Genomic DNA, 27,708 nt, shown 5'->3' with positions numbered 1-27,708 from the left:
CCTCCAGCGGCTTTTACGTTGGCCGTGCCAGACCTTGGCAGCACAGTGTCAATGGACCCCAGAAGAGGCGGGCATTAGTGTATGCCAACAAAATGATGAATACGGGGAATAAAATGGAGATGTTCGAACGCTTCGAGGAGAACAAATCGCCCTATGTTCTCTGTATAGATTCAATAGAAATAGGAAAGAAGCACAGGTTTCTATGCGTAATGATGGCGAGCCTGGATGGCTCTTATAATCGGTTCGTCTACATAGATTATGTAAGTTAATATTAATATTGATATTTTTCTTAAAGAAAATATATCAGCGATACGATATTTCAAAAATATTTGTCATCCCTGCCTTCACAGAGAGATCGCCGACCGATCCGTCCTCACGACCGAGGACGAATGTCAAAATATGTCTAAATTAGAAACTTGGCTAGAGATGCGCAATCGGCGGTGACACCGGAGCCTATCGCTGCCTATCGGATCTGTTAGTTCTCAAACGGCTATCGATAGCGATTTATTGTGCAATCAATCCTAATTCCTAAACTATTGAATTGCTGAATTGTTGAAAATCATAGCCGTTTCAACTCCCGAATAGGTCGGGTCGTTTTTGTCCACTATTCTGCGAAGAAGTAAAGGCAGCTACAAGTGTTTTAAACTAACCACAAACAACAATCAAAACCACAATAAAATAATAAATAATAATAATATAATATAAATGAATAATAAAATAATAAATAATAATAAAATCTGTTTCGCCGTTCCTTGCAGCTGCCAGGATCAGTTGGAAGTACTGGGTATAGACGTCTTCTAAAGAGTAGTGCGAGTTAATTTAACTTGTTTGTCAAATAGCTCAGGACGAGCATCAGTTTCTTCCTGTCCTCTACCGTCACGGTCTCTGGCAGGTTCCGGAAGACCGCCAGCCACTTTACCTGGAGGCCTTCCAATATGTCCATGGACAATGGAGCCTAGTTGAACGCCACCTCGGGATTCAAACGGAAGTGGCGCTTCAACAGCTCTCGGATGGCCAACAGCACCCTCGCCACCTTCTCAAGGCCGCTCTTAGACGTGCCCGCTCTTCGGCAGGCGCGGTAGAAGGAATTACCGAATGTTCCTTTTATCTTAATTAAAAGACAAATAGTGAGAATTATTATTCGCCGTAATTGTATTCTCGTTCTCGAATATGGATTCTTGTATAGCAAAAAACATTCTCATTCTAGCTTGTATATTACGGACAAGTTCTCTGAATGTTTGTTCCAAAATTACAGTGTTAGCGTGGAAAAAATTTGGAATAATTAAATTCCTTCGCATAATTATAGCGGCTTTTTCGTACGCCAATAATTGGGGTACTATGGTACTGTGAGTGTAATCGAAGTTTAATATTTCCGGCTCGGATATTATTACATTTGTATTTACAAATATTCCTCGTTCTGTTTTTCCCACAAACTCATCCAAAAAATTATGATTGGGAATTCCAGCAGAACGCATGGCGTCTCTGAGGTGTTTTTTGTCGATAATGTGGGGCACACTGACCATTTGTTCGAACCCCATATTTACGCTGTTCCTATCTGTAATAAATGCCACTAATTTTGAATATTTTCCATAGTGGTTAATTGCGTCAATAGCGTTGTTATATTCTAAAGCAACATCAATTGCGTTTACTCCTTGTGTTTCCAATACCTGTTAAGGATTAAAAGTATTAAAAACGTGACTAGCGCATTAATGCACGCGGGCATTGGGACGCGTCCTCCTTCACTGCCAGGTACATGAGGCACCTGAGGCTGCCTATGTGGACTTCGTTTATGGCCACGAAGAACGCGCCAAAGTCCTGGAGGAGCTCCACATTTCCTCCAAAGTCGCCTTCGTGCTGCTCCACGAAGCGGGTGGGCTCCTCCACGTGGATCTGCTCGTCTGGATCGAAAAATCTTGCGAAGTTTGCGCGGGAGCGGCTCCGAGACATGATTTAAGAATTTGCCGAAAACTTTGCCGAATTTTAAAGAAGAAAGTTCGTTAGAAGAAAGTTCCCTCCGAAACTAGTGGTGGGCGATTCGATTCCGATTTTCCGCCGCCGGCAGCGGAAATCGATAATTTTCTGGTTTTGCACTGAATATCGATAGTTTTAGTACATTTGAATTTGAAATTTCGCGGTTAAATTCTGATTTTGAAATCAAACATTTTTATTCTGATTCTCTACTCCCTTTGGGATCTTATTCACTCCCTCTGGGAATTTTATCTATGAATATTTTCTTTAATTCTTTATGAATTCATTAAAAATTAAAAATCATTTGTTTACCCATATTTCAGTAAAGAAAGTTGTAAGCTAAATTTTTGACTTCAAAATGTATTTTAGTTTTAATGAAAAAACACCAAATTAAAAATGTAAACTCGAGCTTATTCCCGCTTTGCACTCTAATAATTTCGATTTTTGGGCTTGTTCTTTTCTTTATTGATACACTTATAGCATAGCATAGTATAGATTTTGGTTATCAATAGACATACACCATATACAAATTTCTTTGAAATTATTCCAATTTAATTGCAATAACATTCAAAAATCATCGCAACCTCTGCTCACCAGATCCAAAGAGATACATTTATATATCAATTACAAATTCGTGTCGCACATTGGCAAATGTTTTTAAAATTCACAAAATTAACAGGAAAACTAATGGTACGATCCGAGTTATAGGGTTATAGCCCGATTTCGATTTCGCTCTCGGCAACTATTTATACAAGTCATTTGTAGCTTCTTGCTAGTTCGATTGCAACTCGAGATATGATTTTACTCCGAGCTGTTGAGAGTGTTGTGTTAAGAACTAAGGTGCTTTCATTTCTGATTTACTGCTTTGGAAGTAAGTGGTCTTCTTAGATCGGCTGAATCGGATTCGAGTATATCGCTCTCTGCTCTGGCTAATTCTGATGCTTTTAATCGTTATAATTATATATATGTACGTTTACGCATATATGCTCGTTCTACAACTAGGTTTGTGTTAACAAAAACAAAAAAATCATAACAATTTTGTAAATGGAAATACATTGATAGTTTGCGTTTTTATGAGAGGATGAGTATGTTGATGTTTTGGGATTGGGAAGGAGGAGCATGGATCTAGGAGAGGATAAAGATGGGCAACAACAGGAAGAGCTAGTGAACGAGCGCAGCAGCCAGCTATTCTCACACACTCGATATACGCAGCCGTATATATATCTCGATTGATTATGCACTGGCTATATATATATATATGTAACATTTAGATTAGTATGCGCGTGTTTTATAAAGTAGACAAATATATGTTCTAGTGGCCTCCGGAGTGCTCGCTTCCCTTGCTCCCGCTTGCTCCTCAGAAGACGAAGCGGTTGATGTTCATGCCCAGTCCGTTGCCGCCGCATCCTCCGGACGGCGGTGGCGCCTGATCGTCCTCGTCGCCGTCGCCGCCGAAGGTGTAACGGCTGGCGAATCCATTGCCGTGACCGCCGCTGCCGCGCTTGAAGCGCTGCATCTTCAACTCCTCGTTGTAGACATGGTTGTCCTTCTTCACGTAGTCGCGCAGCTGGCGCGGCAATTCCTCTAGGGTTAGTGGGGGTGACAGAGGCACTGTGACCACCTGCTGGCTCGTTCCCGACACCAGGCTCGAACTGCTGCAGCTGGCCGATTCGCCGTTCGACTCGTTGGAGCGGCCGCACATCTTGTAGAACAGAATGTACGGCGTATTAGGCGAAGTCAAGTTGTGCATCTCCTCGGGCTTCGAGTGGGTAACCAAGTTGTCGTTGAACTTGTACCAGTTCTTCGTTTGATCAGCGGCAAACGTAAAGTAGTGACCCGAATCCATGCTGTAGCCGGCGTGCACAACTCCGGCATACAGATCATAGTGCACCGTAGACATCTCCGTGGCCGACATCTTTACAGTGACCTGGAATTTATATTTTATATTTATTATTTTAATAACACAAAACAAAAGAATCTCAGGTACTTACACTCTCATCGTGAAACACCTTATGCATCAGCTTAGTGCGAAAGTGGTACTTCTGATCGTACTTGAACTGCTTGAGCGTGAGAATCAGGTTCCTGGGCGCCTGGGTCACCCCGATGTGCCGCTCCGCATCGCACAGCTTCTTGCACTGCGGACAAAAGTACTGATTGTCACCGTCCAGCTTCTCCGGCGAGCAGTAGTACTCGATCAGGTCCTGCACCGAGTAGTTGGTGGCCCCGCAATCGTCCTTGTCGTCGGGAAAGGACAGCTGCAGCTCCCGGAAGCTGTCCTCGTTGCGGCTCTCCCAGCCGCAGCACAGACATCGGTAGGTGGTGGACAGCTTCCCGGCGAAGGTCTTGTCGATGGTGGAGGGAGGCTTCGCTGGATTGGCCGGCTGTCCCGAGCAGTTTGTGCCTTTGGTGGGTGTTGCGGGTGGCGTGGGAGTGGGCTTGAGCTCGCGATCCTTGCTGTTGTATGGGATGACGCCGCTGCTCACTATCTCCTCGCTCAGCAGGGCGGGCACATCATCGCTGGCCTTCGGAGAAGCCGCATTGCGAGCAGCCGATGAGGCGCTGTTGATCTCGTGCTCGTGCAGCAGGTCGAGCAGATATCCTAGGAACTCGGAGCTGTCCTGTTGAAGGCCGGGTGTAAAACCGGGCGGTCGGGTGGCATTCAGCACTCGCGAAGGCGTCAGTTCGTAGCGCAGCGAGTGGTGCATCAGGGCGATCTGCTGCTGCATCTTCATGAGCAGCGGCGAGTCGCACTCGATGAGCAGGAGCTGCCTGCTGAAGCTGGAAGAGGTAAGGGGGTATTAAATACAATATATATATATATAAACAATTAAACAAAATATATAGCCTTGCTGATTAATTTCTTTAAGTGAAACTGTAATCTAAAACCAGTTTGTAAACAAAAAGACCCGCTGCAAACAGGGAATATAAATATTTACACTTTAAGCTTTCAACAGAACAGTAATTGGGAAACTGAACCTCATAACTATTAAGTAATAACTAGACATCTGATTTTAATTGAAATCGTTTTTTTTTAAATAAGATTTAAAGCCAAATTTGATTGGTTAAAAATTTCTTACAAAAACCTCAATTAAGTTTGGCCTAAATCTAAGCATAACTTAATAAATAAAATTTATAACCAAATGTGGCTTTAAATCGTATTTAAAATAAACGATTTCACCTAAAGTCCGATGTCTAGTAATAACCCTCAACCATTTGGCTCCACTTACTCGCTGGTCATGGCCAAAGCCTGAAGAACGCTATTCATGTAGCAGGTATTTCCCAGGTTAACTAGTCCGACCCTCGCGTTCCGCCGACCCCACGGCTGGGCATTCTCGTGCATGGCTCGCGCCAGAGCCACGCAGTTCGGCGAGGGCTCGTACGACTGCAGCGCCTTCTTGGCGGCCACATAGAGGTCATCCTGATCGTAGAAGCGCAGCATGAGGGCGCTGGTCAAGTCCACCAGCTGCTGCAGACAATTGCGCGTCTCCAGGCCAATCTCGTCCATGGTGGACGACTGACTCTTCATGTACTGCAGCACCAGAGGGATGCGTGGCAAGATCTTGGAAGGGAAAAATCTATAAGTCACTCAATAAATATACTTTCAACCCAAAATTCACCTTGTGAAAAACCTCGGGCGTCTGATTGATCGTCGTCAGCATGCGGAAGACCACCGGGGCGGCCTTCTGTCGCAGCGCCGGGAAGATCATCACATGGAACAGCTTCTCAATGTTGTCCAGCGCAATCTCGTCGAGCAGCGCCCGCTTGCCCTGATCGCGCAGTCCGTCCAGGAGCGCCAGCACCCAGAGATTGAGGTTGCTGCAGAAGGTGCAGTAGGTGATCCAATCGCACAGCAGATTCACCGTCTTTCGGATGCTCGAGTCCTGCACATTCTGCTCCAGCAGCGAGTGCACCGCCTCGAGGATCTGATCGGAGTTGAACAGCTGAAAGACGATGGCCACGGCGCAGAAGGGCGGCGGCTCGTACGAGTGCTTGGTGATCAGCTCGTAGACGACGCGCAGGTAGAACATCTGGTGGAACTTCTCGTTGCGCGTGGCCAGGAAGGCGCCCACCTGCAGCACGTCCTCCTTGAGGCGCGGACAGGAGGCCCGTTCGCGGGGGATCTGCAGACGGGCCAGATCCACAATGGCCCGCTCACAGATGGCCATCACATTGTGGCCCTGCTCCGGCAGGCCGTCCAGGCTATGGAGGTGGGCCAACAGGGTCTTTATATCCCGCTTGCCAGCTCGACTGGAGTTCAAACTCTCGCCGGCGGGCGAATTCACCGCTCCCAGGCCCTCGGGCGCTCCGTTCTCGTCGGGCAGCTGGGCGGAGGAGGGCTTGGCGCTGGGCGGCAAACCACCGCCTCCTGATCCTCCCGAGCTCTCCGAGGCGTCGCCCGCCTCGCTGTTGTTCTGCTTGACGGCCATCTGGCGCTGGAGTCGCCGCCTAGCGTGGGCGTGGACGTGGGGGGCGCGTAGGCTGGTGGACCACTGGGCCGACTGGAGCTTCCAGCTGCCTGGGGACGGAGGCTTCGGCTTGCCTAGCGCCCGAACACAGCGGCCTTTGCGTTGCCTGCGACTCGCAGCGAGGAGTCTGAGCCGCGTGTCCTTGAACCGCGCTCCGTTACGTGTCGTCGTTACGTTGGGACTGTGCGACCTTGCGAGCGGTCTCGAGTGCTCCTCGATCCCTGCCCGATCCCGGCCAGAAGCTGCGCCTGCACCTCCTTCCGCACTCCTGCTCCGCCGAATCGAATCGAATGGAATGGAATCCTAGACGAATGTGCTGCTCGGTGGCCCGTGCCACATCTATGGCCCCTTTTTTCGGGTGTTTCCTGGTCGTCTGCTGACCCGGCTCGGTGCGCACTCGATGTGCCTTTGTCTTGGTCGCCTGCGCGCTATGCGTTTCACCCTAGTAACTACAATTTAGACGGCTTTTCAACGAATTCTTTGTGATATTTTTCGGATTTGTTAATGTTGTCTACTGAGTCAGTGAAAGCGTTATCGAGACGTTCAAGCGGTATGACATGCAGGGCGACTCTGCACGGTAAGGCAGGGGTGAGATGGAGAGGCCTTATATGGGCTATATTTCCACTTTGATGGTAATATTTGGTTAAACAAGGCGAATTTCAAATCATTTCATCACCTTGACAGTTCGATGTTCTTTAAATTTCCTCGTAAAAATGCCAGCTATTTATCGCCAGTGCTGCCAGATAGTTCTACGCCCGCTTGAACGTGCTTAGACCGCCCTGAAGGCGCTGCCCTGTGAATGGCCAATGATATTTGTTTTGACTCGACTTTCGAACATTTCTGTTTCTGGAAATAAAAACATTTTGCAGATAACCCATCTATAGATCACCTATCTATAGCACACGATGCATCCTGGTCAAATCGAGGTCAACGAGGTCAATGGCTATTGGACATTCCTACTCAGCGTGAGTGCTTCGCCTGTTTTCTTAACCGGTAGTCCTATAATTTGGCTATATGTTTACGTCTTTCAGATCGATTGGAAGGATCCGTGGCTTATTGGCCTTATAATGGTGCACATCCTGACCACCACAACGGCGCTGCTCAGCCGGAACAATACGAATTTCCAGGTTTTCCTGTTCCTAGTACTGCGTACGTGGTCTTTGTAGCTCCCCCGATATCTCCAATAATGCTTTATCTTCCGCAGTGCTGGCCGTTTACTTCACCGAGAGCATAAATGAGTACGCGGCGCAGAACTGGAGTTCCTTCTCCAAGCAGCAATACTTCGATAGCAACGGCCTTTTTATCTCGACAGTTTTCTCAATTCCTATTTTGCTCAACTGTATGTTGTTGATTGTAAGTAAAAGATTTACATATGTATTTCAGGATTTCAAATTGAAATTTTCAATAATTTTTGTTTCGTCTTCAGGGCACTTGGCTGTACAACTCCACACAGCTTATGGTGACTTTGAAAACAGCCCAGCTGAAGGAGCGCATTCGAAAGGAACGCCAAAATAAGACGGAATCGGAATCCGCAGCACAACACGTCAAGGCGGAATAGAATTTAAATTTAGAACGTAGGCTGTTAAAAACATAAGAAGAGCTGTGAGAATTGTACTTTCAGGATAGCATAATCAGAGATCTTGCACTGTGGGCTTCAAATAGAGTTTGCTGCCATTTAGTAATAGTTGTCTGCAAAGCTTACGGCTTCTATTAATTAAATTCAAATAAAAATAAACATTAAAAACTTTCTTCGATTAAAGTTAAAAATAAACTCGTATTATTGTGCAATTTTTTGGCTGAAGAACCCCACCAAAGAACCCCACCAAAACCGAATATTTCGATTGGCTAAGTTATACACCTAATTAACATTGCCACCTCTTTATTTCTAACTTTTGTTAGGGGCTTTCCTTCTAGATTTTTTACTTGAAGTTTTTCAAGTTGTTTAATGTAAATTTTAGCGGAAATCATCATTTAAGGGTATTGGTATTGCTAAACACCTATGGTATTCCTTAAACTGTTGAATTGCTACGTTTTTATACCCTTGTAGAGGGTATTATAATTTCAGTCAGATGTTTTATCTTATGGCTGCCATAGGAATAATTAACAAAATAATAGAAAAAACTTTATTGAAAGTAGGCTTTTTGATTTTTGACAATGTAAAAACAACATTTGTTTTAAATGATAATAAAAAGCTATCAATTTATTTACATTTAAAATATACTTGGCATATATACTATATTTATAAATTCAATTACTTATTTGGTTGACTTTGTTCCTATTGTTCTTTTTCATTGAAGTATACAAAATACGAGCTCATAACGGCCATAATTGACGTCTTCCGCCAGCTGGAGTCTACTCTTTTCACACAATATCAAGAATCCCAAGGAAATATATCCGTTTGCCTTGACAATGCCGAGAAGGCCTATAACCAAAGAAGTTATATTTGGCGCGTTGCTCTGTATAAGTGCCTTAAGGAACTTAATGAGCCATGAGCAACCCCAGCAATCTTCCAGTGATTCCTCAATCCGAAGAATGTGCAAAAGTGTTATAAAAATCAATAAGCTGTAGAGCTTATACAATATATTATATTTACCCCTTTTCCTCCAATATTGGGAAAACAAATATATATTGCAATAAAACTTACCCTTTTGATAGCATATTTTATATTTGTTTTTTGTGCATTTTTAAATCCAATTAAATGTTTACGAATCCGAATCCACAATTTTAGTAATCGAACAAAATAACTAATACTAAACTGCTCTTTTCAGCTTAGACCGTGTGATCAACTTTTATTTATTTATCTATGTTTGAAATAAAACGGTCGTTTAAAACTAGCGGGAAATCAGGATTTTTTAGGGCGTTTATGAACTCGAGGGGAAACACACTTTCCCGTCTGGTAACACTGCGGCCAGCGTTTTTTTGTTGTTGCTGGCTTGTGGGTGTCGATGAAGCAGTGTCGCGGCGCGATGTTGCAAGTGAATTTTGTGTAAACAAAATCTGTTGATAAGATATTCGCACGGAGTTAATCCGGGAGTTGCGCGACATATTAACCGTTGGCAAGCCCACTTAAAGTGCAGTCTAGAGTGCGGATTAAAGCCAGGCTCCGTTTCCTGCGAGTGTGTGCCTGTGTGCGTGCGGTCGGTGGTGTGTATGTGTTTTAAGCCCACGAGCGTAGCCCGGAAAAAAAGAAGTCTTTCTGTTACCATATTTTTAAGCCAAGGGCCAAAGGGCGCAGCATCTTCTTCGCTCTCCATCTCGCCGTCTTTCTCTCTCTCGCTCGCTCGTTAATGCGAGTTTTGCAACTACAGTTATTGTGTGTAAACAGCCAAACAGCAGGTGAAAATAAAGCAAGTAAAGTGCAAAGAGCAAGGAGAAAGAAGTAGCAAGAAGAAGCAGCAACTCCGAATCCGCGCAGCAGAACAACAAAAAAAAAGTGACGCATAAATAAAGGTTGCTAATTGCAAAAGGTAAACAACAAAAAACACAACTATCATTATCCGAATTCCCAAGCAGGCATTAACAATAGCAATAAAATGTGGCAAAGATTTGTCATTTTCCCCCGTTCGAATTGCGTAGTAGATTTCCACGATACCGAAACTCAGATGAGTGACGCGTTGGCGACGCAGCGCAAAATGTTCATTCATAAAAAGCGTCTGGCCCCCTTATGCCCCCCGCCCCTCCTCCCAAAGGCCCCCCTTTTAACCACCCCTGTTTGCGGTTGCTGCTGGAATTTAGTTTACAAATATTTTTGTTTGGTAGGTCTAGTAAGTGGGATTTGGTTTTTGTATTCTTGGTCCATATGTGAAACCATAGTTTAAATATTGCCGATCTACTGAATTTCTTATTGGGTGCGCCACGCCCCTAATTCGTATTTCTCCAGCACACCTAACTCTATCAAAATTATTGGGTGTTTGTCATGAAGAATAATAAATAGATTGCAAATGTTTTGGCTATTATTTTTATGGTAAATAACAGAAGAGATTTCCTAAAAAATTTATTAAGTCTAATCAGATATTGTCTAATATAATTAAATCAGAATTATGGCCTATAATAAAAGATTAATAAAATAATATGACATTTGTTATAAGCCTTTATAATACCAGTAAACTTTCCAATATCAAATGAGGATAAAAGACTATATAATAAATGAGTTAATAGTTCAATGTTCATATCAAAATTAATAATATGAAAAAATGCCTATAAAATTCGAAACACATTCCTTAATTAATAGACCCTTATACCCATTAAGATTAGATCAGATACCGCCATATGGCCGGCGGTGGAATGATTAACTCAGCGAATATAATTGAACTGCCGTGCTAATGAAAATTCACACATAACTTGAGCCCGCGGGTCAGAGCATTTTATCGCTTATCGTCTTGGCCTTTTCCCCACCTTTTCCCCGCCTCTTTAAGCAATCAGTAATATTGACGGGGAAAACAATAATACGGAATTTATGGTCAGCATGTCGCCAAAATGCCAAAGTCAAGCAAAATAAATACATACAAATAATAAAAAAAAAACAATCAAAATAACTCGGTGACATCATTTTGACTAATCGCCAATTTTAGCATTTGAAAAACGGCGGCTGCTCACCCGGCCCACTAGCGAAACCAACAAAAGCGAAGGTGCGAAAGAGAGGCCACCAGGGAGGGGGTTCCAACGGGTGGGAGCGAGAGAGGGCGAGCGCACGGGGCAGGTGCGCCAAGCCGAAGTTCAAAACGAAGCTCGAAAGCCGAAGTCATTCGGCATTCCAAACACCTACAAGTCGCAAATAGATCGAAGCGGTCTTCCGATATCAGCGAATTTCACTTTCGGGCTCAGATAATTTCGTATCAGTAATCGCATTAAACATTAAACACGATCCAAACCGAAAAAGGGGGTAACACCGCACATACATAAAGCGCATTATCGCAGGGTAATAAATCAAAGCCGATTCGCAGCCATATTTCTCGCGGAGTATCTAAGATAAAGAAAGTGTCTTAAAAATTTGCCAGACTTTGAGTAGCTTTAATTGGGCTGCTTTTACGACTCATTGCCCTGTTAACGATCTCTTAATTTTACGATTACATAAATCAAAGAACTTGGGGAGTTGTTCCTTAAAAGGGGAACTTATCTAGAAAATTATATTTTGGGTTTTTTTGTTATTGGATTTAAGGATTTCTTTTAACGATCTCTTAATTGTACGATTACATAAATCAAAGAACTCGGGGGGTTGTTCCTTAAAATGGAAACTTCTCTAGAAAACTATATTTTGAGTTTTTTGTTATTGGATTTTAGGATATCTAGGATTATCCTTTCATTTTGTCAATCCTCAATCCTCAATCCAAGGGAAATACTTTGAATATATTTAAGAAATTTATGATATTCCCTTTTATTTATAAAGGTCCCCCTCTATCACCCCATTTCTTTAAGTATTTATTGGCTATTTGTTGATAATTGCCCCGGCAACTTCGATCAGATTCAATTAACTCGAACATATTGCGGCTCATTAGGAGGAGCATTCCAATCTCAAGACGAAGAAGCTTGATCTAGTTCACAGATACGAGGCACACACGCACACCCCACTAGTTATTTCGGTTAATTTTGATGTGTGCTAAGAACCGAGAGTGAAGAGTATTAGGCAGCACTGCTCCAGATCCCCAGATATTTCCGAGACTATGCGATATATATGTACGCAAGGCCTATGTGCGATGTGGGTGGAAATGTGGAAATGTTGTGAAAAGCTAAATGAGGCGTGACATGAAAAAGAAGAACGCAGGGAAACAAGAGCAGAGCGACAAACAACACCCAGTGCAGCATAGAAAACAAACAGAGTTGAGTGCGGCCACCCACAACATGACAGCCGCCACAACAATGGCAATAGAAATGCTGAAAAGGAGAACAAGAACTTTGGGGCCCCGTAAATTCTACAGCCATGGAGTAATTTCGGCCTAGAAAATGGACGACGAAAAAACTGCGGAAAAGACAAAGGCAAAAAATGCAGAGAAGAAAACCAAGAAAGCGGAAAGAAAGAAGGGGCATTCTACTACAATTAACCCTTTCTTTGAAGTCGCCTCCTCCGCCACTGACTGTGTCCACTGTGCTTTAATTAGTTTACGGAACTCTGCAATAAAATTAATCGTTTATGCTGTAATCGCATTTAGCGGCGCCGACCTCCTTTTTCCCAGTTTCTCCCCCTACAACCCCAGATTCTACCCCCTTTTGATGTATGGCATGGATATCGAAAGCGACAGCTATATTCCATAACCAAGAGGCAGTCATGTATGGGCATTCCATTACAGGGGGGGATTTTTGCTGGCGATTGGAGCGGAAAGCATCTGGTTATTTTTAGACCAAACCCAGCAAAACCCAAAGGGCTAACCATAATTGTTCGTGCTTTACAATCAATTTTGCTCAAGAAACCAATTAACCGCACACAGTAAAGTCCAGAGGCCACAGGAATACGAGTACACAGTAATCAGCAGCAAGGGTAGCAGGATGGGCGGCAGGATTGGCCAGGATAGGCACAGTCAAATCCACTGGAGCCCATCATGCAGCAGTCTGCTCTACAAGGAGATCCACGGGATGGGGGACAGCGGGAGGTTCCACAGGAGGGACCACAACTAGAACCGGAGAAGGGATTCCAGCAGGGACCACAGCCTCCTCCAAAACCACCCCCTCCATACCGGGAATCCCCGCCGCAGGGATCACAGAAGGTGGTGCCAAAGGGTCCGTTGCCGCCACTCCAACCGCATCGCGTGAATCCCGAGTACTTTCCATAGGGACAATCCCCACAGGCGCATTCCGGATAGGGTCCAATGTAGAAGGGATTGAACTGTCCACAGTGGCACATGATGATCTCTGGCTGATATCGAAGGTCCTTCAAAGGCATGACACTTAAGATCAACTACTCACATTCTGGACTTTACTGGGCGCGAGCAAAAAGCTTCTCTATTCGGTAGAATTTCGAAAATCGCCTCCAATAATTTCCCATAGAACGCCAAAAGCCAACTGTATAATCTAAAAGTATGGCATTATATTGGGGGCAGGGGGTTAATATACGGCGATCGTTTCATTTTGTTTGTAAACAATGTTCATGGCTAATAAATATTTGGGCATCCAACTTCCGCTTTGAATATTGTTTACCCCACGGATATTTAATATATTTGAAAAGCATTTGCTGGAACTAGCTGTGTATTTATTTGAGAAACCATAACGAGTGGAATTTTGATTTCAGCCGTTGAAAGCGAAGAGCTAATTTAATTTTCCTCTTAATTTTTCCCCATGCTTATATCATCATTGTGGCATTTTGCTAAGCTGCATTGATTGGTCACTGGACAATGCCATTATGTGTGACAGTTGCATTTCAAATCTCATTATAGATTTATGCAAAATGTAAGTAGAAACCCCAAAGAAAGAAAGGCACCAGACTTGCAGATTTCCCTACGATGGGGGAGGGGTTTTTGCCCACTTTGACCACTTTAGCCCTGGCCTGCATTGATTTGTGGGGCTTTTTCTTTGTCGTTTCCCTTTTTGCCGCAACCTCTTTGACTGCGATTCGATTTCCAATTCCAATTCCACTCCCATTTCGATTGCACTTGATTGACTTGACTTTTGTCGTTGACATGGCAAAAAAAAAGGAAAATAAAGAGAGAACTGTAATAGAAATTGCACAATTTTCCAGCCCCCCAGACGAGATTCGCTCGGTTTAGCTGAATATATCTTATCGGCTACGGTCTGTTTGCTTTGCAGATCGTTATCAACGCTCTCGAGATAGGGGAACGCCATCCAAATGGATCGTGAAATGAGAAAAACTGCCCACACCGAATGTTTATTTTAATGTCTGTGCAGCTTTGCCCTTCTGTTTCGTAAGAGATTATGAGTTACGAGTGCGTGGGCAGAAGCTAGAAATAATTTCCCATATTCGGTTACAACACATCCAACCGAAAAAAGAAAAGGAAAAACCAGAAAACCACCCACAAACTTCCCCCACTTTTTAGTGCCCTTGTGCAAAACACTTTGGCACACTTTAAGCGACATTCTGTCTGCTGATTTTCGACTCGTTTGGCCAATTAGCTGACCATTTAGCTCGGTTCCCAAATTCTCGCTTTGTTTTTGGCCTTAGTTTTCTGTTTCTATTTTTTCCTCGATTTTTCCGCTGCAAAGCGCACGTTCATATGCCAAAACAAGAGAGAACGCTATAGTCGGGTTGTTGTCCCGACTATCTAATACCCGTCACTCAGCTAAAGGGAGTGCGAACGCTGTGTCGGGTTGGTGTCCCGACTAATAATCGTAACTCAGCTAAAGGGAGTGCGAGGGAGATAGATATATGTTGACAATTTATAAAGCGTATAACTTTTTAATGAATGGTCCGATTTGAAAAATGTCTTCTACATTTCGATAGGTATAAATATACACAACAAAATTGCATTTATACTTTTCGGAAATCTTTAAAGATGTGGGCGCAGGACCCATTTTAAAATCGTTAGTGGGCGATTGTGGGCGTTAGAGGGGGCGTGGCGCTTGGCTAAAATAAACTTGCGCTGCGTAGGAAGACAAAGAATATGTGTGGGAAATCTCAACCTTCTAGCTTTTGTAGTTTCTGAGATCTCAGCGTTCATACAGACAGACAGACGGACAGACAGACGGACAGACGGACAGACGGACAGACGGACATGGCTAGATCGACTCGGCTAGTGACCCTGATCAAGAATATATATACTTTATGGGGTCGGAAACGCTTCCTTCTAGCTGTTACATACTTTTGCACGAATCTAGTATACCCTTTTACTCTACGAGTAACGGGTATAAATAGGGCGTGACTCGGGTGATAAAGTGGAAAATATTTACTGCGAATCGTTCGCTCATCTGTGCTAATTATACTGGGGATTGTCATCGATGGATCATGTCGGGTGTCGAAACAATTGTCACACCCCCTGCTTGGAATCTATAACCTGAGGTAACTGATTGCAAATCTCCCCTTTTCCTCTTCCACTGCAATCAATTACGAATTGCTCAGCCGAGAATTTGCATATTTCGAGTGGAATTTGAAACTACTCGTAAGTGTGGGCTAGTTTGCCATTCATTAATCTGTGGGCGGTGGGATTGCAGGTGCAGGTGATTTAACAAATGCGTAACTATTGCTATTCGGAATACTGAATAATGCAGTTCATATGTACCTTCGAATGTTAATTTACCCTACGGTTTACTGCTTTCTGCGCTTGATTAACTCCGATTGTTTGCGTTAAACAGGGGAGAAATTACACAACACATTGATTAAACATTTAGCTATTTAATGAGATTCTAGACGATTTCACATTGGTTTCATTATTTGCCAAGTTACTTTCTAAAATATGTGTTATTATTAATTAAGAGCGAGGTTGTTGATTAATGCAGGCAGTCGTTGATTTAAATTAATTGAATGAGTCTATTAGTTCTACTCTATTATTATAGAATGAAGTTTACAAATCTGGCTATACTTCACCTGACAGTTTAACTTTAATGCAATAAAAGTCATAGACACTGCAAGCCCTCTTTTATCGCCGCTCTCAAGAGGGCTTTATCTGACCTTGGACAGGTGGCTGTGGGCAAACACCAGCCGTCGTCATCATCTGCATTGCTGTCAGCACTTTCTTACGGACAAAGAGCGGACGAACGGACAGGTAAATCCCCCGAGAGCTCTGGAGGATTATGGCCACAGTAAACTCTTCAGCGGGCGTCAGCTGCCACTACACAACTTCAAACAAAGCGAATGGCTCCGTTTCTTAAGCTTTTTGGTGTACACTTTATCCAACCTGCCTCCTCGGCGGTTCAATCCCTTTGGAAATCCTTGAGCGGCGACAACTAATGGCGCTTTGTGGTGCCGTGGAATGTGCATTTCGCTCTTGGCTCCGCCAGTTGAGTTTATATATAAAGTGCAGTAAGTGGCACAGAACCCCTGTCACCATCTAAGGCCCATTCCCATTCCCTTCCTGCATGCTCCCATTACGAGCTGTACACATAATTACTCCGCCTGCGCATTCTGACGAGCCTGATGACAGTTGCCTCGTCTAACTGGGACACCACTTCCTTCCATCGGGAGCTTGGGCTTCTCTTTGCTTTTGTTGTGCTCATGGACTAATTTCGTTTGGCTTTGATGGCTGGAGCACGGTGAAAAAATATCAACAGAATTGGTTATCATACTCGGTATTATCTATATGGCATATCAGCATGACATTTCACGGATAATAATGTGTTTGCAACTTTGCTTTTATAACTTAGAAACGCAGTAAAAACGGATTATAGAAAGGTTTACCATATATCAACAATTTTACAATAGTTAGTGCCTTTCTCATTTAACATTGTTCAAGAAATCACTAATATCTCTGATAAATGTCTATTTAGGTCTCGAAAAGTATGCAATGAATAAAGAATATTCGCCTTTCTGAATGAAGTCATTATACTTGTGAGTTTTAAATATATTGCTGCATACTTTTAGACACCTAAATTAATTATTTTTATTTTACCTTATTGTTTGATCATTTTTTCCTGTGCATAAATGAGCCCATCCAAGTTATGTGACTTCCTTTGCAGGCCCATCAATTATGCCAAATGGAGCATATGCACATCCACTGTTGGCTCAATTTTTCAATTAACTTTCCAAGGTAGTTGCAGTCAGCCTTTTCGCCTTTTACCTTTAGCCATATTTCGAGTTTCGGACCTGGGACAAAAGGTTATTGCCTCGGTTGCCAGCGATTTGAGCTGATCAATTCGGCCAGACATGCAATCTCCTGTTGTCCTGCTGTTGCTGCAAAAACGGAAAAGTCGGAATTAACACGGAATAAATCCTGGTCGCCCCCTCGCTCTGAAATTGCAAATTATGTGCCCAGTTATCATCGGTGGAGTCGGTTGTTTGGCTTTGATTTCCCAGGCACGCAAATGGCATAAAACAGCAGCACCCAGGACTCTCGGGACTAGCAGGACTTGGAAAAGGAATCCCAGGACACGGAGGACTTTTGCAGCTGAAACTTGTTTAATTTCTGTTCTGTTTTGCGGGAAAAGCGCAAAGCGCAAGGGGAGGAAATGTAAAAGTGGGTGGGGTGGGTGATGGGGGATAGGTAACTTTGATGCAGGTCCTGGACACGCTATCGTCCTCGTCCTTGTTGCTATTCATATTTCATCCATGCGGTTTCCTCGCTTTGCTCCTCGTCCATTTTCCTCTTTTTTTTTCCTGTTTTCTTTCTGCTCAGTTAGTAAATTGAGCATCAACGTGAGTCCTGGCTGACTTACCTGTGCCAGGAGTTCTTTTTGGGTTCACCTGGGGTCACCCATGCAAGATGGATGGATGGTCGGATGGCTGGCTATTTAGACGGCTGATTTAAAGTTCCTGCCGCAAAAGGAAAAACATTATCCACTTCTGCTGATATGCTAATTAAATGGATTTATTCTCTTCATGTTTAATGGCTGTAAAAGGATTATTTTGACCACTTTTAAACAACTTTATACGCCAAAATGGAAAGGTTACAGTCACATCATTATAATTGCAAATAAATAAGAACTAAATTTTGATTCGGACTAATGGAGAATTAAACCAGAAAAGTTTTGGGTCACAAAATATATTTTGATGTGTATTCTCGAATGTTGAAAAGGCTTTTAAGTGTTAGCTTGCAGCTTTGTTGCTTCCAATTCCATATTGGTTTTGCATCTGATGGACTTGTTTTCTCTGTTCCATTTAATTAACAATATTGAAAGCCCAGAGCTTACCAGATTATCTAATAGGTGCACACAAATGTTTTGCACTCACAGTTCTCCTCAATAAAATGACGGCACATGCTGACCTCATTTCTTAAACACATTCGCATTTAAATAAAATGTATACTCCGTATTTATTTGTCTGATTTCCCCTCTGCCTTCTGGTGCAACCCATCATCGAGTCCGACCCATTTCCCATTTAAGGCCGAACTTAAGCACGAGTTCAATCGCAAATTGCAGTTTGCCGGTAATGAGGTTCAAACTTCTGGCATACAAACCGAGTTTAATGACTTCAACTTAAATTTTCCGGCAAAGTCGCATCAAAAGTGTCGCCAGCAGAAGTTGCTGGGTTAGAAAAGTTTTTAAAGGGCGCTTGTAAATAAATGCCAGTACGAAAAATATAAACAATAGACAATACAAATATGTAAAACAAGTGAGAAATCTGCATGAATTGAGCTGCTGGCTGACCACAACAAAAGCTGCCAACAATTGCGGTTGCAATTGGGAAAATCCCCCAAAGAACGAGGAGGTGTTTGGGACTTTTGCAATGGAATTTAATATGCTGTCGACACGGAAAAAAGAGAATTCTTAGTGCAGAGATCTCTGAATGACACGAATAAGGCTGCACGCCCCCTAGCCTCCTTAACCCCCTTTATGTTCACTGAGAATAAAAATGGGTAAAGAGTATTTATTACTGTACTGTCACAAAAAAACTTTCAAAATACGGAAAATGTAGTATTTAAATTGGATTATAAATCAAACGGTTTTTTTAAATAGATCTATAATCCGCTGAAACTTTGATTAATTCCTGATCTCCAGAGTTCTGAAACCACTTAAAAATGTGTCTAAAAGTATGCAATGAAAACAGGAAAGTCGTTGCATACTTTTAGGTATATTTTTTAAATCGATAATGCTTTTCTGTGTGTGTATAATCGGTGGGTGGCCACTTGGCAGACGCTCATGCGAAGAGCAGCAGGATGTCAACGCTCCGGGCGAGTGGCAGCATCAAAACTGCAGCAGCCGCTGGCAATGCGGAATTCCCTGTCCTGCCCCCCTCTTGGTGCTCCTCCTCCTCGTCCCCAACCTCCTTTCCCTGGCCAAACTAAAATTATTCAGCCAGGTCTTGTTGCATACTTTCGAGCGCAAATGTTTGCAGAGCATTCGCCTCGTGCCCCAAGAATTTGTGAGTGTGCTAGTGCGAGGACGAGTGTGTGGGTGTGGGAGTGGGAGTGGGTGCGCATATTTATATATGTATGTCCTAACGGCTGTTGTTGCTCTATTTACGTGTGTCCAAGAGGAGCGGGAGGAGGAGGATAACCAGAGAAACGCCGGGGCCTTGTGACTCATCATCCTCAATCTCCAAACATTCTTTCTTCCAACCATCCCCATTTTGAGATGAAAACGACCCTGTAAAATCAAGAATATAGTCCTTTGGCATTCTTAAGATATTAAAAAAGTTTTGAGACGGCTTTTTAATAAGAAATTTAAATTCAAAATAATGCTAATTATGATTTTAGACATCTTCCTCTTATTTATATTATTTATATACAAAAACTAAAATATTAAGGCATATAAAAGTAAATGTAGCATACTTTTCTGTTGTCAAAAAAAATATTTTAAATCTTTTAAGGATTTTCAAAGCATTTCCCTATAACATTTTTATAAATCCCTAGTTGGACAAAGTTTTTTCCACAGTGTTCACTATTCCCATTGGCGTCATCTACTTCATCATCTCGTCTCCAGTCCCATTCATAGTTTGCAGTTTGAAATTGAATTTCAGTTTGGCCATCCCCTCCTCCATCCCCTCACCGCATTTTCCCCGTCTTGTAATAACACTATCATTTAGTTGACAGAGGGCAGCAGGAAAAAGGAAGCGGCATTTAAATGAGAATGCTTGTTTAAATTGGCCAGCAATCTGGATCTGGATGTGGCTGATGAAAGGACAAGGCAGGCAGGACTACGACAGGATGGGACATACATATGTTGGCATTGTGAGGCAGAAATGGAAACCAGATCCACCCAGCAAAGTTCTCTGATTATTTTCGTATGATGACTCAGAGATGTCTACTTGCCATTTTCCAAGGACATTTCTTCTTTTTTTTTTGTATTCTCCCCCATCGTGAAAGATGGAAAATCAATTGCGAAAACTTGGGAGCGAGAAGCGTGATGTGACAGCAACTTCTGAAGTTGTCGACACCCTTCTGGCGTGGAATTATGCTTCATTCAAGGAGATGACGAGGATGCTCCGCCGGATAAAGAGGGGGGAGGTAAAAAAGGGGCATACTTGTCGATTAATTGGACTGCCAAAGCGGTTTATGCGAGAGCAAAAACTTTTATCGCGTAGGCGGATTATTAAATTCGCTTTGTTTCACTAACTAGCTGGCGGGGCTGAGCGGCGCGGGATTCCCCGTCTGTCTCCCTGGATTGCTCACTTCCTCTTCCGGCGATTGCCGCCAGCAGGGATGCAACCAAAGCCACCACCAGACGATGTTGTCACACTTGCAAAAATACTAAAATCGAAGGCACAGCTGCCAAGAATATGAATCATAAATCCTATGATGAATAGGCTTTTAACAGACTCTTCGGAAAGTAGAATATCATCACTATTAGCCACTTTAAAGACGTTTGATTTACTTCCCATCAAAAGTGATTCAATTTTAAATCAGGATGGGATATACTTATATTTCCCAGTGCATAGACAACGAGCTTGTCGAAGCCAGACGCCCAACACAATGGAATATGTAAAAAGTGGGTGGAATGAATAGCTTCCCCAGGCAGTCGGGGAATCCCTCTGCGGTGGCTGTTGAATGCTCTATAGCCGGCATTCCTGCTCCCAATCCCCCAAGCAATGACCCACTTAGATGCTACTGCTGCTGCATAACTATAACTACGATTATGCTGATTGTAATGCATACACATATGCTTTTTAATTAAATTTCAGTCATATCGCAATGGAGCTGGAGCCGCGTGTGGCCATCCTGCAGGATCTGCGCCTGCAGACCTTCGACTCCATTCGCTTCGCATCCTATCGCACTGCCTCCAAGCTGCGCTACATACAAAAGTCCACGAATCTCCATTTGGTGGACATATGGAATGTGATCGAGGCATTTCGCGAGAATGGTCTAAACACTCTGGAGCCGCAGAGCGAGGTGAGCGTGGCCAGGCTGGAAACACTGGTCTCATCGCTCTACCACAATCTCAACAAGCGCCTGCCCACCGCCCAGCAGGTGCCCGTGGACTCGAAGGCGGGTCTGCTGCTCAACTGGCTTCTAGCTGCCTACACAAGGTAAATAGATTAGTGCTAAAGAGATTCGATCCATATTTAACCAACCAATCATCTTTTTTCCCATTTGCAGTGATAACTCCGGCAAGATACGCGTGTTCTCCATCAAAGTGGCCCTGGCCACCATGTGCTCCGGCAAACTGGTGGACAAACTAAGATGTGAGTAAGCCAAAAAAAAACTGGATATGAATCGATGATCAATTTGATGTTATGTGGTATCAATTTTGACTTGATATTCGGCATCTCAGTTCGATATGCTCCCAGTCATGTAATTTTAAGTCGCCATATTGCTTCTCCCTTTTTTTTTTTCCAAGTCAGTTAATCTCCGAGAGAGTGAATTCGGCAAAAAGTTATTTAGGGTATTCAATTGCGTTGCAAACTTTGTAAAGTGTAAAAGTGTAAATCAATTCCAACAACAATTTCTATACAAAATAGTTTTAAAGGCCTACTTTTGAAAATTTTTTTGTATAGAAATTGTTGTTGGAATTGATTTACACTTTTACACTTTACAAAGTTTGCAACGCAATTGAACACCCTAATTATTCAATATCACTTTTCACAGTATTGCATGGTAAAAATTACATCCGTATACATACCAGCAATTTACCTTGCGTATAACGATTTGATCCAGACATGTTTTGTTTTTGTGTGTAGCCCTTGATATGCATCATCTCAGTTCGATATGCTCCCAGTCATGTAACTTTAAGTCGCCATATTGCTTCTCCTTCTCTTTTTCGAAGTCAGTTAATCGCCGAGAGAGAGAATTCGTGTAAATGATATTATTTAATATCACTTTTAACAGTATTGCATGGTAAATCTGACATGCGTATAAATACCTGAAATTTTCCTTGCGTATAACAATTTGATCCTCGTTTGTTTTTGTCTCCTTGTCTCCTTGATATGAGGCATCTCAATTCGATATGCCCTCAGTAATTTAACTTCAAGTCGCCATATTGCTTCTCCCTCTCTTTTTCGAAGTCAGTTAATCTCCAAGAGAAAAATGTCGGTAAAAATTATGTTATGTAATATCACTTTTACCAGTATTGCATGCGATAAATACCAGAAATTCACCATGCGTATATATTGTAGCCCTTAAGGTCGAACAGAATCCCTATTAATTCACCTTCTCACTCCACAGACATCTTCTCGCAGATCTCGGACGGCGCTGGCCAGCTGGTGGCCTGGAAGCTGGGCGAGTTCCTGCGCGAGGTGCTGGCCCTGCCGGCGGCCGTGTACGAGTCGCCCACATTCCACTACAAGGAGGGGCTCGAGGAGGAGATCTTTCCGGCTGAGAACAAGGTGACTGTGAACGACTTTATGGCCACGCTGATGTCCGAGCCGGGGCCGTCCTGCCTCGTCTGGCTGCCGCTGGTGCACCGGCTGGCCACCGTGGAGACCATTGTGCATCCGACTGTCTGCTCTGTTTGCCACAAGGAAAACTTCACCGGGTTTCGTTATCGCTGTCAGCGGTGTCACGCCTACCAGTTGTGCCAGGAGTGCTTCTGGCACGGCAAGACATCGCTGAACCACCAGAACGATCACGAGGTCAAGGAGTACTCGAGCTACAAGTCGCCGAGCAAACAGATCGGTCACTCGCTGCGCAAGAGCTTCCGCTGTGTGCCCGAGAAGACGGTGCAGGTGCTCCCGCGCTTCCCCGACCAGCCGGAGAAGACGCTCAACCTGTCGCACATCGTGCCGCCCTCGCCGCTGCCCTCGCACAACGGCTTCTCGGACCCCTCGGGCCTCGTACATGGCGGCCACCACGGGCCCGGGCATCCTCATCCGGGCTTACCGGGCCAGCACGGCCTATTCGATCGCTCCAGCACGCTCGACTCGCGGGCCACAGGCCGCAGTCTGGACAGCGCCAGCGGCACTGCCGGCACCACCACCATGTCCCGCGTGGCCGCTGCCTCGGCCAACGACGAGGAGCACCGCCTGATTGCCCGCTATGCCGCCAGATTGGCCCAGGAGAACCGAGCGGTGAGTGCTGTCTATTGGGGTTGGTAAAAAAATCGATAGCACTATCGATACTTTCGATGGTTTTAATATTTAGAAAACATCAATGGTTTGAATCCACAATCGATACTATCGCTCAAAAAAAAGAATTGAATTTTACATGCAACTTTGGGTATATTTTAAGGAAAAAAAGTATTTTTAAGTATACATATACTTAAGAAAACGATGGTATTTTAATTGTTAAGGCTCAACATCGAACTTTGTTCCACTTTTTTTTATAATTTTTATGAGTCAACCACACATTTTTCATAATTTTCTATTATTTCTACAACTTGTTTTTTATTTTCTTTAATTTTTGATGCAATCGATAGTATCGATAGTGACCACCATCGATAGCCAAAAACATCGATAGTCTCCACTATAGATTTTTTAACAACCCTACTGTCTATATAGGATTTTCTAATTACTAATCCGTAATAATCTCATTTTCAGCCCTCCAACTTGCCCGACAGTGCCACGCCTATTGGCACGGACAACTCGCGGGCCCAACGCGAGCTGATCGCCCAACTGGAGTCCAAGAACAAGGAGATAATGCGGGAGATAGCGCGTCTGAGGCGTCAGCAGGAGACGGAGCAGATGGCCCCGGAGAATCCGGCGCTGATCAACGAACTGCGTGCCTTGAGGCAGCGGAAGGGAGAGCTGGAGGGTCACCTGGGTGCCCTGCAAGATTCGCGAAGGCAGCTGATGGAGCAGCTGGAGGGACTGATGCGCATGCTGAAGAACCAGCAAACAGCCTCGCCCCGATCCACGCCGAATTCGAGTCCTCGCTCGGGGAAATCGCCACCAATGCCCGGGGGAGCTGGCATCCTGGGCACCTCACCCATGAGTGCCCTGCACGCCCAGCAGATGCAGCAGCATCCGATGGGAGGCGGAGGAGGAGGCGGAGGAGGCAGGCCCACCCAGCAGCAGCTACTCCAGCAGCAACAGCAGCAGCAGCAGCAGGCACATGGCCATGGTCCTTTTAGCCAAAGTCAACTGGAGCAGCTCAACCAGATCAGCAGCGATATGCGCAGCGCCTTTGCCACCAACGGAAGTGCAAGTGAGTAGGGATTAAAAGGGGGAATACCTCTACTTGGGTTACTTTTTCGGTTAGGTTCGATTGGTTGTCCAAATTTTGAGTTCCCCTGTGTGTGCAATTGGTTAACGCGAGAGTTTAGGCCTGGGCTAAGACAGATATTAATCGTATACTCGGCGGGAACACCAAAAACAAACACCTGATATACCAAATCACCTGATCACCAAATCAAATCACCACCAAAATCACACGCTCTCACGCCCAAAAAAAACACACTCGTTTCTTGATCGCTTCGCCTTCGCAGCGCCACCGCCAATGCGCAGCACTACTGCCATTCCCAGCCTCAATCCGATTCAGAATCCGCCTCCGAATCCCGATGCGGAGCTCAATGAGGCCGCCGATCATCTAACGTCGGCCATTTCGCACATGGTCAGCGATTTGAACGCAGGTAAATCGTTGGATTCGAACTCTCCAACCGCTTTCGCTTGTGAAACTGCAACTGCAACTGCATCTGCAACTGCTGCTCATAATCCTGCTCTTGAATGGTGGTCTGCACTGCACCAGCACCAGTAGAATTCGTAGTAGCACCGCTTCTAGAGCCACCAAAAAACACAATCCCTGGAATGTTTTCACTCTGTGCTTATCCGTGTTCTTTTTTCGGTGTGCGTATTGTCTTTGGGTCTCGCCGTTTTTCCAGGACGGGGAAGGGCCACTCAGTTGCCCCAGCCAACGAGCAGCGGTGCTCTGCCGCAGGCTCGCTTCATCATGCCACTGGGTAAGTTGTCCCGGGGCTAAATCCTTCTCCCGCTGGTTCCCACTTCTCTAAAGCGACCACTTTCCCTTTTGTTTTCTTCGTTTTTCTTAAACCGTTTGATTTTAGATTATTTCCCCAATAGACGGCATAAGAAAAAGTGCTGCAAATATTGAGCTACCCTCCCCAGTTTTCGATTCGAGTTAGTTGCCCTTTATAATTTTCGCTCATTTCTTCTGTATGTCAAAAAATCGGGGGACCCCTGCCCATCCAATATTTAAATATAACCCGAAAAAACTGGTTAAGAATTCCGACACATCGAGGGCGGCGAGTCGGAGGACTCGAGTCAGTGCGAGTGCAACGATTGCGAGTGCGGGGAGTACGAGGAGGTCTTCCGCACCGACGAGGATCTCGAGTGCGAGGGAGCAGCCGCTGTTCCCCTTGGTTATTCGTATCCTAACGCCGCCGAGGAGGACCACTTCGATTATACTTTCGGGCAGGGCGAGGAGCTGTCGCAGGTGAACCGCATCCTGGGCTACCGCAACCACCCGGAACTGTTCATCGACGACGAGCAGGCCGGCTTCCCGGCGCTGCACGAGATCGGTGAGACAATCGACGAACTGCAGCTGATCATGCACGCTTATATCATGAAGTATAGTCTCAATATATAGGTTACCAAATATATACTCTCCGATCAGGTAAAATATGCCAAATCTACTGCCTCTAGACCATCTTCTTAGCTCGCTCGACTCACGAATCTCGAATCTCCACTCCACTTCGCTCCAAAGCAGGTAGATCAATCAAGTCGGGGCTCTCTATCCATAGTTATCTCTATAGTTCTACTATATAGCTCTCATCATCATCGCTGCACTCTCAATCGTCTCTCTATCTCAAATCTCAGTCAGTCCATCCTAGTTAGTCTCTAGATTTGATTCACGTTGGCTGCTTGACTCAAAGGATTCGAATAAATTGTCTGATCTTTAATTAGTGTCCTTAAACTTTATACACTTGTTTACCAAAAACTTGATCAATTTCAGATTTCGACGAATCTCAATCGTATAACCAAGAGTGGAACGAAAAGGTAAAGGATTTCGCCACGAAATCCTGCTCATTGTTGATCTAGATGTTGTTCTTTGCCGTTGTCTATCCTTACTTATCTTTCTCCTCTGTACATGCACTCGATATTCGAAAAAATATACAACTATATATCTATATCCTGTAGCTAGTGTAGTGATTGCCACTGAAATTTCAATTGCCTTTGCATGCCAGAGACTTTAACTTGAGTATTAAATAGAATAATAAGTTGTTAAAACAAGAATTAAACATGATATTCTTATGTTTCCACAGGCAAATGCGAATAGCCAATGGCAGGAGCAGTTTGCACAATGGAGTCTTAACTCGCAAAAGAACTAAGAACCCAAAACAGCAGGACTGGGGATCTCCGGAGGCAGCTGGCTTTTGGAATCTAGAATCTGGATGACGGATGAGGACGAACTCTCGCTTAGCTTTTTACCCTACCTTAACTCATACGTTGACTTAGAGCAATTTATTTATTGATTATTTTATTGAGCCGTAGCCTACACTACCTTAATCATTATAATTTATACTTCGCGGATTGGTATCTACGTAAATGTAAACACATATATATGATTATTTTACCGAAGCAAAGAATATGAATATATAGCTGATAAACAAGACTTGCAGTCGTCGCAAATCCATTGAATCTCGTTGAAACTTTTACGATCGTACTGCTAAAGGGCAATAACAAGTATGGCGTTTTACTTTTTAGGTTTCCGCGATTTCGTAATTGGCTTTTAGATTTTTTAAGCGCCCGCGCCAGCGGTTATTTATTACCATGAAACTTAACAAATCGAAAATCAAATCACGTAATGCGTAATACAAATACGATATAGACATTTACATATTATGTACTTAATAACTAGCAACTTGTTGAGAACCTAAAATCAAATTCTAAATGCTAAACATTATACACACATTATACACTTTGAGATACGATACAGCCAACAACTATTTGAGCCACAACAAGAACCCAATGTTAAACACTAAAAGCGAAAAACAAAACACGATTTATATATTATCAATTTATAATATGCATTCATACAAGAAAAGTTATACCATATAATCGTAACGGCATAGAGCACGAGATAGAGAAAATCCGACATTTATAGAACTTATACATAACTACTGAATAATATTACAAAGAAGAAAACTAAATAAAAAGGCATTTTAAACAATCACAAAAAAAAAACCTTTGTATGTTTCTTTCTCTCATAATTTCAATTAAATTAAGAGATGCGTTTCTGTATTTGTATAGCTAAAGTCTTTAATCTGTACTCTATTGAAATTCTAGACCAAAAAACTTTCTCTTTGGTTTTTGTATTAATGAGAAATTGAATTACAAACTTATTCTGCAAAACCGTTTTTTCAAAATTTCAAATCAAAATTGAGTTGCCATTAGGCTAATATTGCCACCTAG

The 27,708-nt window shown here is 43.6% G+C and overlaps 4 protein-coding genes and 1 long non-coding RNA gene across 11 annotated transcripts; 2 read left to right on the top strand and 3 right to left on the bottom strand.

Annotated features, from left to right (window-relative positions):
* Positions 1–2,409: 2,409 nt before the first annotated feature.
* Positions 2,410–7,034, bottom strand: DUBAI (Deubiquitinating apoptotic inhibitor). The gene is made up of 4 exons (XM_017147243.3): positions 5,586–7,034; positions 5,196–5,527; positions 3,960–4,746; positions 2,410–3,895 (listed from the first exon to the last, which is right to left on the bottom strand). The coding sequence occupies exons 1-4, from the start codon at positions 6,393–6,395 to the stop codon at positions 3,326–3,328; spliced, it is 2,499 nt and encodes an 832-aa protein (XP_017002732.2). The 5' UTR covers positions 6,396–7,034; the 3' UTR covers positions 2,410–3,325.
* A 152-nt stretch (positions 7,035–7,186) lies between these two features.
* Tmem18 (transmembrane protein 18) lies at positions 7,187–8,205 on the top strand. Its single transcript, XM_017147244.3, has 4 exons — positions 7,187–7,399; positions 7,466–7,583; positions 7,639–7,787; positions 7,861–8,205. The coding sequence occupies exons 1-4, from the start codon at positions 7,340–7,342 to the stop codon at positions 7,990–7,992; spliced, it is 459 nt and encodes a 152-aa protein (XP_017002733.2). The 5' UTR covers positions 7,187–7,339; the 3' UTR covers positions 7,993–8,205.
* Positions 8,206–9,345: 1,140 nt separating this feature from the next.
* Dyb (Dystrobrevin) lies at positions 9,346–27,480 on the top strand. Of its 5 annotated transcripts, none has more exons than XM_017147232.3 (8): positions 9,346–9,901; positions 21,088–21,432; positions 21,503–21,588; positions 22,568–23,409; positions 23,878–24,484; positions 24,765–24,908; positions 25,158–25,235; positions 25,518–26,229. In XM_017147232.3, exons 2-8 carry the CDS (start codon positions 21,098–21,100, stop codon positions 25,880–25,882), a joined length of 2,457 nt encoding a protein of 818 aa, XP_017002721.2. In that variant the 5' UTR covers positions 9,346–9,901; positions 21,088–21,097; the 3' UTR covers positions 25,883–26,229. The 5 variants fall into 5 exon arrangements, with proteins under 5 accessions (XP_017002721.2, XP_070068401.1, XP_044249087.1 ...); XM_044393152.2 differs by lacking the exons at positions 25,158–25,235; positions 25,518–26,229 and adding exons at positions 26,249–26,292; positions 26,559–27,480 and having other exon boundaries at positions 9,347–9,901; XM_070212300.1 differs by having other exon boundaries at positions 9,346–9,582; positions 9,650–9,901; positions 24,765–25,626.
* LOC108061164 (uncharacterized) lies at positions 12,795–13,592 on the bottom strand. 2 transcript variants are annotated; one of them, XM_017147234.3, is made up of 2 exons: positions 13,332–13,592; positions 12,795–13,277 (listed from the first exon to the last, which is right to left on the bottom strand). In XM_017147234.3, the coding sequence occupies exon 2, from the start codon at positions 13,267–13,269 to the stop codon at positions 12,895–12,897; it is 375 nt and encodes a 124-aa protein (XP_017002723.2). In that variant the 5' UTR covers positions 13,270–13,277; positions 13,332–13,592; the 3' UTR covers positions 12,795–12,894. The 2 variants fall into 2 exon arrangements, with proteins under 2 accessions (XP_017002723.2, XP_017002722.2); XM_017147233.3 differs by having other exon boundaries at positions 12,795–13,281; positions 13,332–13,588.
* LOC138912258 (uncharacterized) lies at positions 22,037–22,621 on the bottom strand. 2 transcript variants are annotated; one of them, XR_011417767.1, is made up of 3 exons: positions 22,490–22,621; positions 22,266–22,416; positions 22,037–22,153 (listed from the first exon to the last, which is right to left on the bottom strand). It is a non-coding gene; the product is annotated as an uncharacterized lncRNA (long non-coding RNA). The 2 variants fall into 2 exon arrangements; XR_011417768.1 differs by having other exon boundaries at positions 22,062–22,158.
* Positions 27,481–27,708: the final 228 nt, after the last annotated feature.

The sequence above is a fragment of the Drosophila takahashii genome, chromosome 2R (genome assembly GCF_030179915.1).
Source record: "Drosophila takahashii strain IR98-3 E-12201 chromosome 2R, DtakHiC1v2, whole genome shotgun sequence".
NCBI classification, from domain to species: Eukaryota; Metazoa; Arthropoda; class Insecta; order Diptera; family Drosophilidae; genus Drosophila; species Drosophila takahashii.
This window is presented reverse-complemented; position numbering and strand designations above follow the sequence as displayed.

Bases quoted from the DNA above. Each gene is read 5' to 3' on its own strand.
- DUBAI (XM_017147243.3), bottom strand. From the start codon at position 6,395: ATGGCCGTCAAGCAGAACAACAGCGAGGCGGGCGACGCCTCGGAGAGC. The intron at 5,528-5,585 runs GTGAATTTTGGG...TTCCCTTCCAAG, and splicing joins CGCCCGAGGTTTTTCACAAG to ATCTTGCCACGCATCCCTCT. The intron at 4,747-5,195 runs GTAAGTGGAGCC...TACCTCTTCCAG, and splicing joins GCTTTGGCCATGACCAGCGA to CTTCAGCAGGCAGCTCCTGC.
- Tmem18 (XM_017147244.3), top strand. From the start codon at position 7,340: ATGCATCCTGGTCAAATCGAGGTCAACGAGGTCAATGGCTATTGGACA. The intron at 7,400-7,465 runs GTGAGTGCTTCG...TACGTCTTTCAG, and splicing joins ATTGGACATTCCTACTCAGC to ATCGATTGGAAGGATCCGTG. The intron at 7,584-7,638 runs GTACGTGGTCTT...TATCTTCCGCAG, and splicing joins TTTCCTGTTCCTAGTACTGC to TGCTGGCCGTTTACTTCACC.
- LOC108061164 (XM_017147234.3), bottom strand. From the start codon at position 13,269: ATGTGCCACTGTGGACAGTTCAATCCCTTCTACATTGGACCCTATCCG.
- Dyb (XM_017147232.3), top strand. From the start codon at position 21,098: ATGGAGCTGGAGCCGCGTGTGGCCATCCTGCAGGATCTGCGCCTGCAG. The intron at 23,410-23,877 runs GTGAGTGCTGTC...TCTCATTTTCAG, and splicing joins TGGCCCAGGAGAACCGAGCG to CCCTCCAACTTGCCCGACAG. The intron at 25,236-25,517 runs GTAAGTTGTCCC...AAACTGGTTAAG, and splicing joins TCGCTTCATCATGCCACTGG to AATTCCGACACATCGAGGGC.